Source organism: Nipponia nippon, unplaced genomic scaffold (assembly GCF_047370975.1).
Source record: "Nipponia nippon isolate SJK-2023a ecotype South Korea unplaced genomic scaffold, ASM4737097v1 scaffold_15, whole genome shotgun sequence".
In the NCBI taxonomy this organism is placed as follows: domain Eukaryota; kingdom Metazoa; phylum Chordata; class Aves; order Pelecaniformes; family Threskiornithidae; genus Nipponia; species Nipponia nippon.
This window is the reverse complement of record NW_028262331.1, coordinates 6,550,168-6,563,852: the sequence shown is the minus strand read 5'-3', so window position 1 is coordinate 6,563,852 and position 13,685 is coordinate 6,550,168. Positions and strand designations below refer to the sequence as shown.

General features: G+C 47.1%; 1 protein-coding gene across 3 annotated transcripts in view; it reads left to right on the top strand.

Moving 5' to 3' along the window:
• The window catches only part of SSH2 (slingshot protein phosphatase 2), a 104,199-nt gene that overhangs the window by 54,759 nt on the left and 35,755 nt on the right, over nt 1-13,685 (top strand). For all 3 annotated transcript variants that reach the window (XM_087751967.1, XM_087751968.1, XM_087751969.1), the window contains one exon: nt 12,762-12,865. In XM_087751967.1, coding sequence (XP_087608093.1) covers nt 12,762-12,865 — 104 coding nt within the window. The remainder of the gene's footprint in view (nt 1-12,761; nt 12,866-13,685) is intronic.

Below are 13,685 nucleotides of genomic sequence, written 5' to 3'. Positions count from 1 at the left end.
TTTTTGTCCTTGGTTCCTGCAAGTACATCATGAAATGTTTCACGAGAGGCTCTCTAGCTTGAAATTAAGCAAATAGCTGTTCTAGAGCCTTTTAAAAGCTGTTTAAGAGCGTTTTCCCTAAAGTACACTCTGTTCTTGTTAGAGACTTCTCTGGGTCTGTGATACTCAGCAGTATTTAGTACTCCGTTGGTTTTTCTGCTTTAATGTGTGGTTTTTAAAGGGGTTTGCATGCTTTTAGGAAATATGAAGACCTGAGTTAACCACTGAAAATTGGCTGCCAAACTGCCTAAAGTGCTAATTCTCATGAAATTTAGCACCTGACTTTTGTAGGGATAAACACATCTGGAATCTCTACTCTTCAGAGTTCAAGCTCTTGAAAATTAAAACTTTATTTAATGTGTTTCCAGTCTGAGTCTTAGCCAGCAAAACTTTGGAGGGTTTTTATGTTGAGTTAGAAACTCCTTAAGATGCATTTTGAAGTTAAGCACTGACATCTCCTTTAGCTGAAAGTCACCTTAAGGTGCTAAAAGAATAAGTTAATTTGCAGCTGTACTGAGGAATCACAAATGCAGACCTGCAGGGTGATGCTTCAAGATGATGCAGGTTACTGTGTTACCTTTTATTTACTTTTTTTGTGAGCAGATATAATGAAGTGTGGATGGCTCAAATGGTACTGCTTCCCTGCTTTTATTTAAGGTTTGCAGGTATCTGTATAAGAACATTGCAATGCTTGGGAACAGTTTGAAGAAGTTTATTTGTCTGCTCCTTAGAAATCTCCCTGTTCCTTTCGCCTCTTGAGCTGCCCTTCGTTTCAGCCTTTATTTAAGTTGGGAGATGCTGCGGTGGTGTTAGACATCCCACAGTCTGTCAGCTTCTGTTTAAAGTGGTGTATCATGAGTGATTAATGGAAATTACTTCAGGAATAAAGGACTCCTGGTAAGCTGATGCCTATTCAGAGAGCCAAAAGAAAAAGCGGAGTCACAAGGGACGTTGTCTCCAGGAAGAACGTGCTACATCCGCGGGGGGAAGAGTTGGGCTGGAAAGCGATGCTGAGTCTGCATTTTGAAATGCATCATAATTATATCTCACGGTCTGATTTGGAGAGCTTTTCCTGATGGCTCCAGAGACTGTTTGTCACACCGGCAAAACGTTGGGATGCTTTTCATGGCTTCTGCCGGGGTAGGTGTGCTGTACAGGGGAGGGCTGTGTGCTCTGAGCACCCGTGGACAGGGCAGCGTGTCAGCTGTCTGCTGGGGAGCAGACGACCTTTAAAGGCTGAATTACCCCGTTCCCCGCAGTGTTGGGTTGGTTAGCCCAAAGCAATGCTGTATTTCTTCTTTGGTTTGCAGCTTTAAATTGAATCTGGAGTTTGTATTCACCTTGCTTATGCTAAGGACTGTCCTTCTAAGTGTTGCCTTGGATTGAAGAAAAGACACAGAATCCATGAAACTATTCCAACTATAAAATGTTTCTGATCCTTTGTCTTTGATGTTTTCTTACAACTAACTGATTAAAATTTCAAGTTATTATTTACAACCACATTAAAGTTTGTATTCCCTTAATTGTGGCTTTGCTCTTCCATAAAATGAAGCCACTGCGTATTTGCAAGGATGAGCAGATCAATAGCCTGGTTACGGGCCGCATCAGCACAACAGGTAAAGCTCCCTGTGACTTCCAATTTCAAATCAAAACCTATTGAAAGAAATTTGGCACGTGGCTGTTCTCTTTGAAACAGTTCACAAACCATCTCTCATTGCTGGTTACCGCTGACTGTCCTTTTTGCTAATCTAAAGGGACAGTAGTCCTAAACTGATGTTACTGTTCCTGCTGGAAACTGTCACTTAGGGATCAAATAGCCCTCGTGCATGGGGAGGATGCAATAAGAATGAGAGAAAATTGAAAGTGCTGAGTGCTGCAGAAGTTAAAATACTGAACAAATAACTTCCTTCTATTTTTTTACGAGTGAAATCCAACAGCCTCTTCATGATTTTTGATGCTTTTGGTAAACAAGCGTCTGCTTCTTTTTAGCACAGTGGAAAAGGCTTATTATTCAGCATTGATTTCTTTGTGTGGAGACAGAGTGGTCCTTGTTTTGGTGCTCAATTTACAGGGGTCCATTAATGTATTTACTGAGGGCAGGCAAGGAGGCTGCGATCAGAGCCAGGCTGCTTCCCCGGCGTAATTCCTCCATCCCATGCCCTGCTCCGGGCGTCGGGGCGGTTGCAGAGCCGAGTCCTGGCACAGTGCCGCTTCACAAGGCAGCAGGACCTCTGCTCTCCGGCTGGCCGCAGCCACGCTCGGTGCTGGCCACCTCCACCATAACCAGCAAAAGAGGCGATGGAGCAATATCCTCCTCGACCTGCCTGCGGCCGGGCTGTGGCCGCTCTGCTCTTCCCAAGTCGGCGAGGCCGCGCTTGTGCCTGGGGGAGCCGCGGCTGTCGGGGAGGGTGTGGGGCTGTGTTGGGTGCACAGGGTGCCCCACTTCGAGCGGGTGCCAGGGCGCTCGCCAGCTTCTGGTCAGACTGTCCCTGTCCCGGGGAGACGGCCAGCGCTGGCAGTGATCCAGGCGAGTCAGTGGTCTCCTTCCATCTTTAAAGTGCTGGGCATACTTTGTCTAAATATAGGTGCCCCTGGACTTGGCTGCTGCGGGGAGGGACAGTATGTTGACCTTAGCCTGTCTCCTTTGCCTTGTGTTACAGTTGTATTTAAAGCAGAGGGGTCCTTCTTGTAGGGCGCAGCCGGTCGGGCCAAACATGGTCAGGTCTGCGACAGCGATGAATCCTGCACCTGCACGTGCAGGGAGATGGGAGTAAAAATTAGTTATAAAATATCCTCTCTTAAACATACTTAAAGCGTAGTGGGGAGAGCCCTTTCAGGCTTGCTGGTTGTTAACAAACTGCTTGGGGATGTGTCAGCTATTGTTTAAGGTTTAAAAAGAAATGTGCTGTGTGTGAAGGCAACGCTTTCAAACTCTGGTGGTAGAGGAGATTATTGTGTGGTTTAAGGGTGATCAACATGGACTGTGCTAATTCTGAGAGGGGAAAAAAGATAAGTACGTGTCAATCAGAGGGGTGCTCTTTCTGAAGATAACTAATCAAAAAGCTGGTTTTTTTCTTTGATCCTTGATGCGATAGATTCTCCTTACGAAGTTTTCTCATGTTGATTGTTTTTAAGAATATATTTCTGAAAGCATTTTGTTCATACCACAGCAGCTGGCTGATTTTGGACAGACTGAGCTGGTAGGAGTGTGGCATGTGGTGGTAAAACATTGCAGAGTGCTCTCTTGGGTGTAACTGTCCTACTCGGTGAACCCGATGGTATGCATTAAAGTCTGTGGATGTTTAAACAGTGTATAGCACAAGAAGAATGTCGTATAGGGCTTTAATCTGGGAATGTCTTGACTTGGAGACCTGGAAGCCTTTGGGGACTATCATGTAAAACAAATTCCTTTCACGGTCTTGCTTCCAGTCTGGGTCTCTTGCTTAAAAAAGTGCATAGAATCAGGTTTCTTCTGTAAACAGCAAGCGCCCGGATTTCTTAATAAGCATCCTAATTGTGTTAGCTGCTCCCTTTCTAGTATGTGAACTGCCATGCTCGGGCTGTAGAAAGAATGATTTTGTGCATGTCTTCAGTCCCGAATTCCAGAGCACGTCAGAGCTTTGCTTGCACAACTTGTTGTGCTGTTGCTTTTTGGAATATTTTTCTTTCTCTCTGGATGGGTTCTCTGAAGCCGGCTTGGAGGCTGACTATGGGCCATCCAACATGTGGCTTGTTGGGGCTCCTGTAGTGTTGTATAGCATGGTAGGCAGTCAGTAAAGTTTTTTACTGTTTGGATTGCGTGGGAATGAGTACATTTCAGTGTGTGATAGCTTGCATCCATCCTCGCATATCTCTGTTCTTTCTTGCTGTGGTGAATCATACAGTCTGTGCCCAAGTTGATATTCCTTGAAATAAATTATTACCTGATGATCTGTGCTGCAGCGGGACGTCCCAGCCCGTGCTGCATTTCGGTGGCGGCAGCAGCGTTGCGACTCGGCGCATCTCGCTCGCCCGTGAGCTGCCCAGGCACGGCACGAGGACGTTTGCTCGCTTTCTCAGCCGCTGCTCTGAGGCTGCCGGGTGCTGGCAGGAAGCAGCGCAGGCGGGCTCGGCAGCGAGGTGACACAGGGAGGGTTGTGTGCCTCTTACTGTACGAACACGCGTTCAGCAGCAGCCCCGTGAAACGTAATATGGAGCTGTCAGCAGCAGGCATGGGCCCACAGATGGGTGGGAAGGCAGCGGGGAGTTCGCAGCGTTGGCTCTGCCGGGCGGGCTGGCGAGGAGGCAGCCAATGCCTGTGCGAGGGGTCTGCCCGCGTTGCCTTTGATTTAGGAGTTTGTATGTTGTTGAGCTGGTTCATTCGTAGGCCAGGGGTATGTGAGGGGAATGGGAAACCCATGTGGACTTTGACTTCTATCAGAAATTCTAAAATGTCGTCTTCTGGAGTCCAGCGTAAAGCAAAACCCAGTCTGCTTTCCTGCACTGATAAGGAATAAATCCCAGGCCTGCCTGCAAGGGAATACATTTGACAGGGGCCAGAGGTTGGCTCGCCACTGCAGAGCGAGGCTCAGGGCGCCGGGAGGCAGAGGAATGCTGCAGGTGGTTGTGGTTGTCTTCGGCACAGCATGGACCCGTTGCGGCTGCGTGGGCTGAAAACTTTGGCTGCAAACAGCAGCTGTCATTGCTCCCCTCGCTGGCAGCAAGGCACCTCTGGCAGGGATGAGCTGCTCAGCCCAGAGCTGTCATCTTCTGTGCTGTCTCCAAAGGGTGCCACTGCTCTCACCAGTGTACCCAGGCTGCCCAAGCTGCTTTGATGTTTGCAAAATGGTTTCTGGAGCTCAATTCAAATGATCCTGGTGGCAGAGGAGCACTGATGGCATGTGCGCGCGATGGTTTTTCCCAGTAGTGGGCTTGACTTGTAGACCGTTAACTCAGTAGGGTATTGAGTGGGCGTGAGCACTCCCTGCCGCCTCGTTGGATGACCTGAGGCTGGTTGAATCCCATCTCTGAAATTGTGTCTGTGAGTGTGGTTGTTTTGTGCATTGAAGTGGTTGCTCTTCGCTTGCAGACACAACCATGCTCATCGGTGCTCCCTTTTGCAAGTTGTACCCTCTCTACATTTACCATAAACTGTTTCCTCACTTGGAGGAAATAAAAGGAATGCTTTTAGAGTTGCAATGCCTTTAAAGTTCAGATTCACACCCATCATCCTCACCTTTAGGTATCTTCTAGCAAACTGTAAGTTGTTCTTGTTGTCTTAGCTCAGCTTCAGCAGATGTCCATATCGGAGACCAAAGCAAGGGACAAGACAACTTGGCTATGGCAAGACGGGATCAGTAGATAAGGTAGTACAAACGAGTTACCATGTGCATTGCAAATCTTTCTGTGATTGTGCCTGTCTGTGTCATTGCAGCTGAATTATCTCTCCAGGGAGCCCCACCTTGGAGCAGAGGAAGGGCCTGTAGACAGTTCCTTTTTTTTAAAAAAAAAAAGGAAAAAAAAAGTCACAAATGCAGATGTGGCTAAAAATGCAGTTTGCGTCAAACATTTGCGATGGAGTGGGTTCCCACGCTTTGTTTGTTTTTCTCCTTGTGCTGTTTCTTAAGTTGCAAAAGTGCCGAGCGGCGAGAGACGGCCTTTGTTGGAGAACCACTTCCCCTTTCTCTCCCTGCCCTCAGTGTTGTCACCTCTGTTGACAGTGTTACAGAGCCCTTTTTGGTAAGTTACAGCCCTTGTTTTGCTCTGCACTGGGTTTGTTTCTATTTTGGATATCAGAGAAGCCTAGACTTGTCTGTGTGGGCTGCCAGCTGACCCTGTTAATACAAATGTCAGTGTAGAGCAATCCTGAGTTATCCTTGCCTTTTCCATTGCCCTGTTGTTGTGGTGGGTTTTTTGTTTTCTGGATTTGGGTTTATTTTTTTATTAGTGACTGGTACTACTTTGCTTTCCACAGCCCTGAGAGCTGGCCTGTGTGTGAAGAGAACCAGGTGCTTTCATCACTTGCCTAGGAGCAAAGGCTTAAACTGGAAGGCAAACGTGCTCTCCTCTATACAATTCATTAATGCTGTTGGCAGTTATTAAACCAGGTGCTTTGAAAAGTAAGCGAGGGAAATAGGGACGTTGTTTACTGAAAACCAAACTACAGTGTAAGCTGAAAGAGTTAGGTGCTTCTCTAGGGAGGGATGCTGGAGGGGTGTGATGCTCTCGTCTGGTGGTTTGATGGAGAAAGGTCCCTGGCTGCCAGGCTGCACGTACTTCCAGCTGCATGTCCGGCCACCATTGCACCCTCGGCCGGGGGACCGATGCTTTATTAACCAGGACTTTTCTTGTGGCCGGGTGGCGTGAGTGGGAGGCTGGCAGCGGGAGCCGGTCCCGGGGCAGGTGTGATGCCGTGCCCCAGGCCTGCCTGCGGAGGAAGGGAAACAGCCAGTTCGGGAAGGGGAGCAGGAGGGAGGAGGGAAGTGGCTTGAGGTGCTGAGAAAAACAGCAGGCTGCTCGGCCTGTCCTCCTGTAACTTTTTCCACACCAGGCACAGCAAGCTGCAGTTGGAATTGCTGTTCTTGCAGGGTGCTACAAGAGCTTGCTTTCGTGTCCCCGGCTGCCCTCCCTCCACGCCTGGCTCCACGGCCTCGGGAATGAGCTAAGCGTTGACGCCTGCTACACCACTCCTGCCAGCATCTGAATTTTGGTCTTTTTCTTGGTTATGCATTTTGCACCCTATGGATTAAAGGAGGATGATAGAGCTGAGCTGGCAGCAGATGAGATGTGCAATGCAGAGATGCGCACTCCCCCCCTGCAGCACGCTCCGGCTGCTCATGTTAGAGCAAAATATCAGGGGGCTCTTGAGGGAGCAACCTGGCTTAAAAGCAAAGGAAGGGAGCTGGGCACACAAGATTTTTTTTTCACCTCCTGGTAGACACCCTTCTGCAGTGCGTCCGTTCCCCGTCCTACGGCTGCTTAGCTGCTGGCTCTTCAGACGGGGGCTGCCTTTCACTGCACACGTGAGCAGTGTTTGGTAGAGCAGGCTCCCAGCTGAAATCCCCAGCGCTGTAGTACAGATGTCTGCATTGACACTTCCCATTTTCAGGGCTTGGGCTGCTGAATGTTCCCAGTTAGTCAACACCAGGGTTAACTTGTGTCATTCCTTACTGTCAGACTTGCCTGCTGGCTTTCAGTCAGCGTTTCTGCTTTTCTTTTGTTTGCCTTTGGTCTAACCGGCAGCTGGAGGGGAAGGGTACGTCCTGCAGATGGGTCGGAAACTCAAAGCCCTTCCTGGCAGTGCACAGCCCTGCCGGGCAGCTTGTTGTGTTTGCAAAGTTTGTGCTGGGTGCTGGTTGCGTCCCAAGAGATGCCCTTTATGCAAACCTCCTTTTGCTCAGGGGCTGGAAGCCTCCGTGGTTACTGCACAACGCTCTTGTCATGGGGAGCTCCAGCTGGAGCCGGGCTGGGCGTTGAAATCCTAGTGCTGAGCCATAGCTCGCAACCCTGCTAGGATGCTGCTTCAGAGCACTTTTCTGCAGGGTTCTGGTTAATAAATACCTGAGGCTGACAGAGAAATTATGTTTGTATTTCTGTAAATAATACAGGTGTAGTGGACTTTTGTTCAAATGTCAGGTATCTTGAAATCTTCATTTCCCCCATCCCGTTGTTTTATCATCTCCCCCTTTCTTCTAAGGGCGAGGGGGAACAGGGCAGGGGGATGCGACCTCCCCGCAGTGGCCGTGTTGGTGCCCGCGCGTGCCGCGGGCACGGCTGGTGAGGAGGTGACGGCGCGAGGAGGTTTGCTTCTGTCCCTGCTGAGCCGTTCCTGTGCGTCCTGCGGGGGGACGTGGTGGGAGGACTTCTGCTGAACCTTTCAGGGGATGGTGCCAGCTCTGTCGGGTGTGCTACTTGGCAAGTGCCCGATTAAGGGCTGGGCTGGACAGGACAGAGCCTGCTGTAAAGGAGCTGCTCTGATGAGTTAAATAGAGCTGACTGGAAAGTCATCCTCAGGCTCACAATAACTTAATTAAGTGTTTATTAGGATAAAACATTGCCAGAAGCTGTTCGGGTGCCTCTTTGCTTTCCTTGCTGTACTTCTAAAAAGGTTTTCTCTCCTTTCTCCTAGAAATAGTTTCTAAAGAAGACTACAAGGTTCCTTTCTGGGTATTTTACACTGAGGACTCAGAATTTTTCATTGAAAACTGGTGGGTGGTGCAGATTCACTTCCCTGCTGCCTGGTGGTGCAGCACTCCGGCGAGCAGCTCCCTGGCCGAGCAGCCCCTTAGGCAGAAGGCATCGGACGGGGGGGTCGTGGCAAAGCGTCAGATGATTCATCTTATCGCATCACTTTGGCATAGTCCGTAAACCAGTAACGTCTTCTCTTTTGCATCTTCAAAACAGTTTATTTGGTGTTTGTGCTTGCACTTTATGAACGGAGCTGTGCAGGGTGACAGCTGGGAAGGCATTCACTATTTGTTTGCCATGTGTAAGTTTTATGTGGTTCCCCGATTTTGTAGCCTAATGAGAATTTGGTATGAACCATGCAGTTTTTCCCTCGTGCGCAAGGAGCTCAGCCGCTGGGCAGCAAGTCGGGGAGCACGGGAATCGCTTCTGTTACTGCTGTTTAAAAACTGGGTCTTCTGAGGGGAATGTCTGTGCTTTTTGTGCAGAAAGCTTTAACTAGTTTTGATGATGTGCCTTGTACAATTTCTACAAAATCTTTTCTGCCTGGGAGAAAAATTGGTACAAGTAGTAATTTCTGTAGGAGTTGCTTAGGTTGGTTCTCTTCCCGGTGAGCAATGAATTACAAATAGCACATCGCTGGTGGCCTTAAGGTTGCCACTTCGCTTCAGAGGTGAACAGGCTAAACATGGAACAGAAGCTTTTTTTTCTTCCACAACTGTAGGGCTGAGCATTGCTTATAGCTTTAATAACTCTTTCATAGATGTATCCCAAGTAAGTCTTCTCCAGAAGAAAGCCACTGTGTAGTACAGAGGATTGATGACAAGCCTGGTGTGCTGATAAAATACAACTCGGCTTTGTTACCTCTGCCAAGTTGGCTCCCTGTCTTCTGTTCTCCTGGACTCAACTTCTCCCCTAACCACACATTTACTGTCTTTTAATACCCAGTGCGTTTGCAGGAGATTGTTTCAAAGAGCACTGAAGCTCCAGTAGGCTCTGGCGAACCAGATTTTATGGTGTGTTTCAAAGCCCAGGTTATGCTTGGGAGCCATCGAGCTGTCAGCAGGGTAAAGTTGGTAGTGGATGGTAGCATGGCTCTGCTGTTAGGGTGAGCACACTCCCACATCATGAGAGTTGTTTGGAGCCTTTAATTGCCCTTTTCACACACACCTCTTCTACCTTTTGTGTTTCTGAAGCATCTCAGAGTGGGACCTGCTGTTAGCATCCTACAGGAGGAATGCTCTCTCCTTGTGTGTCACGGACAGTATCCAAAGGTGATCTTGCCCTGAAATATCATGCTTTTGGGAAAGATCATGCCTGGGGCTGTCCAGGCAGGATGGACCCAAATGGAGCAGCCAGCCGTGGCTGGTACAGGGGATGTCAGGCCAGTGATTGTTTTTTGGGCTTGGGTGTTTTTGTGGGTTTTTTTGGGTTTTTTTTGTCCCTGTAGTGCATCACAGGCACCAAAATCGGCATCTCCCGAGACAACGGTGTTAAGCTTCACTGGTAGTTATTATTACAGCTGTTTGGACTTTCCTATAAACTTCTTGCCTTTCCTCCCAAAATTTTCTTTACTGCTTGAATTTCAGAGCAAGGGCTTGGCTGTGTGCTTGTGTATTATGTGTTTTTTTTGCTAGGGTGCTGCGCTGGATACTGGTGTGTTGTGTGTCTGGTGTTTGGAGCTCGTGGCAGGTGATGCCAGGAGTGCCGATACGGTGCTATGCCCTCGTCCGCACAGCGAGCGTCCCCAGAGCTGTAACTGGCAGAAGGACCAGGCTCTTGTCTCCGCGATCTGTTCTTTCCACAGCGGTGCTGATGGCCATCTCCCGCACTCGCTCCTGCCCTGCGGGATGTGCTGCCCTGCCTGCTTGACCTCCCTGCTCTACAAGAATGATCTGCTTTGCCACATTCTTCACCTGTTCCGACCCTTCGTATGGGAAATTGCATTCCTTTTCCCTAGCCTTACCAAGTCAAACTTGTTGCTTGTGGTTAATGGCCCAAACCAAGGCTCTCCGTGGCCTTAGGAGAGAAGGTGGGCTCCTGGAAGGATGTACCTGATGGGAGTCTCTTCAGTTTTGCCCAGGTTTTCCTTTCCAAGCGGGTGGCTGACAGCAGAGTGCTGGCGATAAGTGAACGTGATGGAAGTGAGGAGATTTTTAACCTCCCAGCCCTCTAGCTACATGCTGCTTTATCCACTAAAAATAGTTGCTAATTCAACCTTCTGGGGAAACCTCAGGCACAGGCTAAAGGATTGCTAATGATAGTTGTTTGCTTCGCTGATAAAATTAACTATGTGAAAACTGGCTGTGACTGCTGAATTCTTTCTCCTCTTGTGCAGCTTGAAATTCATTTGCCTCTGTGGTGCGATTGTGAAGGGAGGAGAAGGAGAGAATGTCCTCTGTCTTGCCTCCTGAAGAGGCTCGGCAAAGCACGGCATGCTCTCTTGCCCCGCTCCCGCTTGTGGGTGCTAGTCTGAAAGCAGAAGTGTACTTCTTCAGGACATCAGGGCACTGCTGAATCAAAACATCTTCCAGCTAAGTGAGGGAGAATTATTTTTTTTTTTTTTTTTTTTTTTTTCTTAAAGTTAGTGGCTTCAAGATAACTCAGTATTTGTCCAGTTCAGGCTTTAAGAAACTGTGTAGCTTGAGGGCTTTCAGAGGATCTTTTTGTCACCAAAAGCTAGAAAGGCTCAGTCAAAATTTTTTATATGAGAAGGGTCTGAGGAAACACCTGTGCTCAGTGTGCCCAGTGAGTTTAAATTTTATTTTTTGTTTTGTTTTAAACTTTAGCATAGGTAAAGATCTCTGATTCATTTTAATTTGGGATGAGTAATTTTTTTTCTTTTCAAAATTCTGGTTTTATTGAAACATCCAGTGCATGTTTGACATCTGGTTTAATTTTAGGAAATAGTCCTGGGAGAAACATTGTCAGTAAGGAGGAGTGCTGAGGTTGTGACAGACAGTGCATAACGTTGGGCTGTGCTACAGGCTTAAAAAAGGTCTTTCTGAGAGCGTGCATCTGCTTTGCTGGAGCTCAGAAAATTTGATTTTTTGATATCCCCACCAGGAAAATGGAGAGGTGCCCAGAAATGTGCTTGAGGTTAGGGGGAAATCCAACATCAACACAAGCTTTTATAATTCTTGTAGCTATAAAAACGTAGTCAGCAAAGCCTATTGTTAAAGCGGTCAACCTCAAATCACGAAACTAGAAGATCACAGGCTCATGCTGTGTCCTGATTCTTGGTCACATTTGATTTCTCCGTGATGCTGTTGTCTTCAGACGTGCTTAGATGTACGCCTGCCTTGGAGTAGCTACTGAAACGTGTCCCTGGAGTAGGGGCTGCAGGCAGCAGTTATCCTTTGCATGTTCTGCAGAGCAGAAGTAGTCGTGAAGGGTGGTGACTTGGCGTTTTCTAGCATTCACCTGCGTTTTGTAACATGGAATTTCTTCAAATATATGGCGGGGTTTTTTACTCTATTATTATTTCCTGGTCCTCATCTCTTAAAGGAAGGGAATAAATAATTATGTTTGGTATTTGTTTAAGCAGGGAAAGGAACTAAGAATTCCTAGTGTCTTGTTCATTTGAGGAGAACAAGCCAACGTCTTTTTCATGGCATGGAGCTGCTGGGGTGCACGATGCCAGGGACTCTCCCATCCTGTCTTATCATATTCATCAACCATCCTGTTGACTGTAGAATTGTTTCTGGCTTTCTTCAAAGCACGTATGACTGTCTTATCAATTCTGAGAAAAGCAGGAACCCTTAACTATGCAACAGGATGGCTTAATTGCAAAATCTGTAGTGCGTCTTGCTTTTTCCATGAGCCACAGCATCTCTAAGAAAACTACTGGAAGATGTGCTTAAAATATCAGCTGTTCCACAGAACTTGAGAACTCTTTATTGCCCCTTTCCACAAACCTCTCTCCTCACATGACTTCAGAAAGGGCAAAATCAAGGCAGTAAGTGATGTCTGAATTCAACAGCATTACAGTTTTTCTTTTAATTTATAAGTCTTTGAGAGTTAATTATCATACAATTCATAGACAATAGTTTCATGATTTCTCAATCAGTTGTGTACACTAATTTTCTTTTGGCTAACTGCTGAAGGGAGGCATTTGTTTCTGCAGGGCATCAGCTGTGCCTGAACCACAAAACACAGGGTTAACAGAATCTGTAATTAGAGATGCGTGGGCTTGTTAAATTAATCGCCATTTAGAAGTGTGGATCTCTCATCTTGACTTTCAAATAGAAAATATAGCCATAGGTTAATCCCCCTGCCTGCTCAGGTTCTACCTCTGCAGGCAGGATGGTACCAGCCATACGTTCTGCTTTTCAGTGTTTCTCTGTCGATGTTGTTCCCAGTTATGCTTTGAATGTTTGCAGTACTTGGGGGGGGGGGGGGGAAGTTCTTCACCAACAAAGCAATTTGGTCTAAATCACTTCCTTGCAAAAGAACAGAGCATGCATTCAATGCCTTGAAACTCTCTTGTTCCATTGCTTTCCTCCTTTTAAAGACAATACGGAGTTTTGCTTACTTGCTTCTTGTCTCTTCCTTTGCAGTATCAGCGAAAGCTTCCTCACTGTGAAAGGCGCAGCTCTCTTCCTGCCGCGAGGAAATGGGTCGTCTACTCCCAGGATCAGTCACAGGCGCAACAAGCATGCAGGTAATGTGTTGCATGTGATGGCTGAGGCTTGTCTGCTCGCTCTTGTTTCCGAGTCCACCTTTCTTGAGTTCGTTCTTACCAGATGATGCACATTTCTGTTTATACCAAGTGTATATTAAAGCTAGACCTGCCAGTCTCAAGACTGCAATATTTAATGCTGATAGAAAAAAAGGTTTTGGTACTCTCTTGTTTATCCTGCAAAATCAAACAAATGAGTCTGTCCCCCAGAATACCATCCTGTAATTTTTGTATGAGAGAAGGGCTGGAGGATTGCCATCAAAACCTTCATGCATTGCACTGGGAAACTTGAGGTTATGATACGGGATGAGTAATTGTCCTTCCTGATCTGAAAGTAATCGGTGATGGTGGAAGAAGGGGAGGAGACTTAACTCTACGTGGTGGTGAAGAAACCTCTGAGCAAAGTCAACGTGACTTTTCAGACATGTGAGCAGAGTGAATAATACAGAGTCAGTCATAATTCTACTCCCTTTATCTGCTGAAAGTTTGATTTATTTTTTTTGCTTTGACTCTTTGTTTGAAAAGTCAGTCTGAATAATGAAACTCAAACATTTCAGGGTAGGTTGTTTTTCATTGTGTATATGGTGCTTATTCACTGATGGTGTTTTACGGGGATCAGATAGTGTGGGGTTTTTCCCTTCCATTAAACATCCAGCGGGAAAAAAACAACATTGAGACCTTCAGGCTTTTGCATATGGGACAGAGACAGAAACAGAGGCTGGAGTGAACTTTCTTTGCCAAAAAGTGACCACCAAAAGGTGATTTGATTTGGTTCCAGGTGTAGATTTCTTTGTACTTTGAT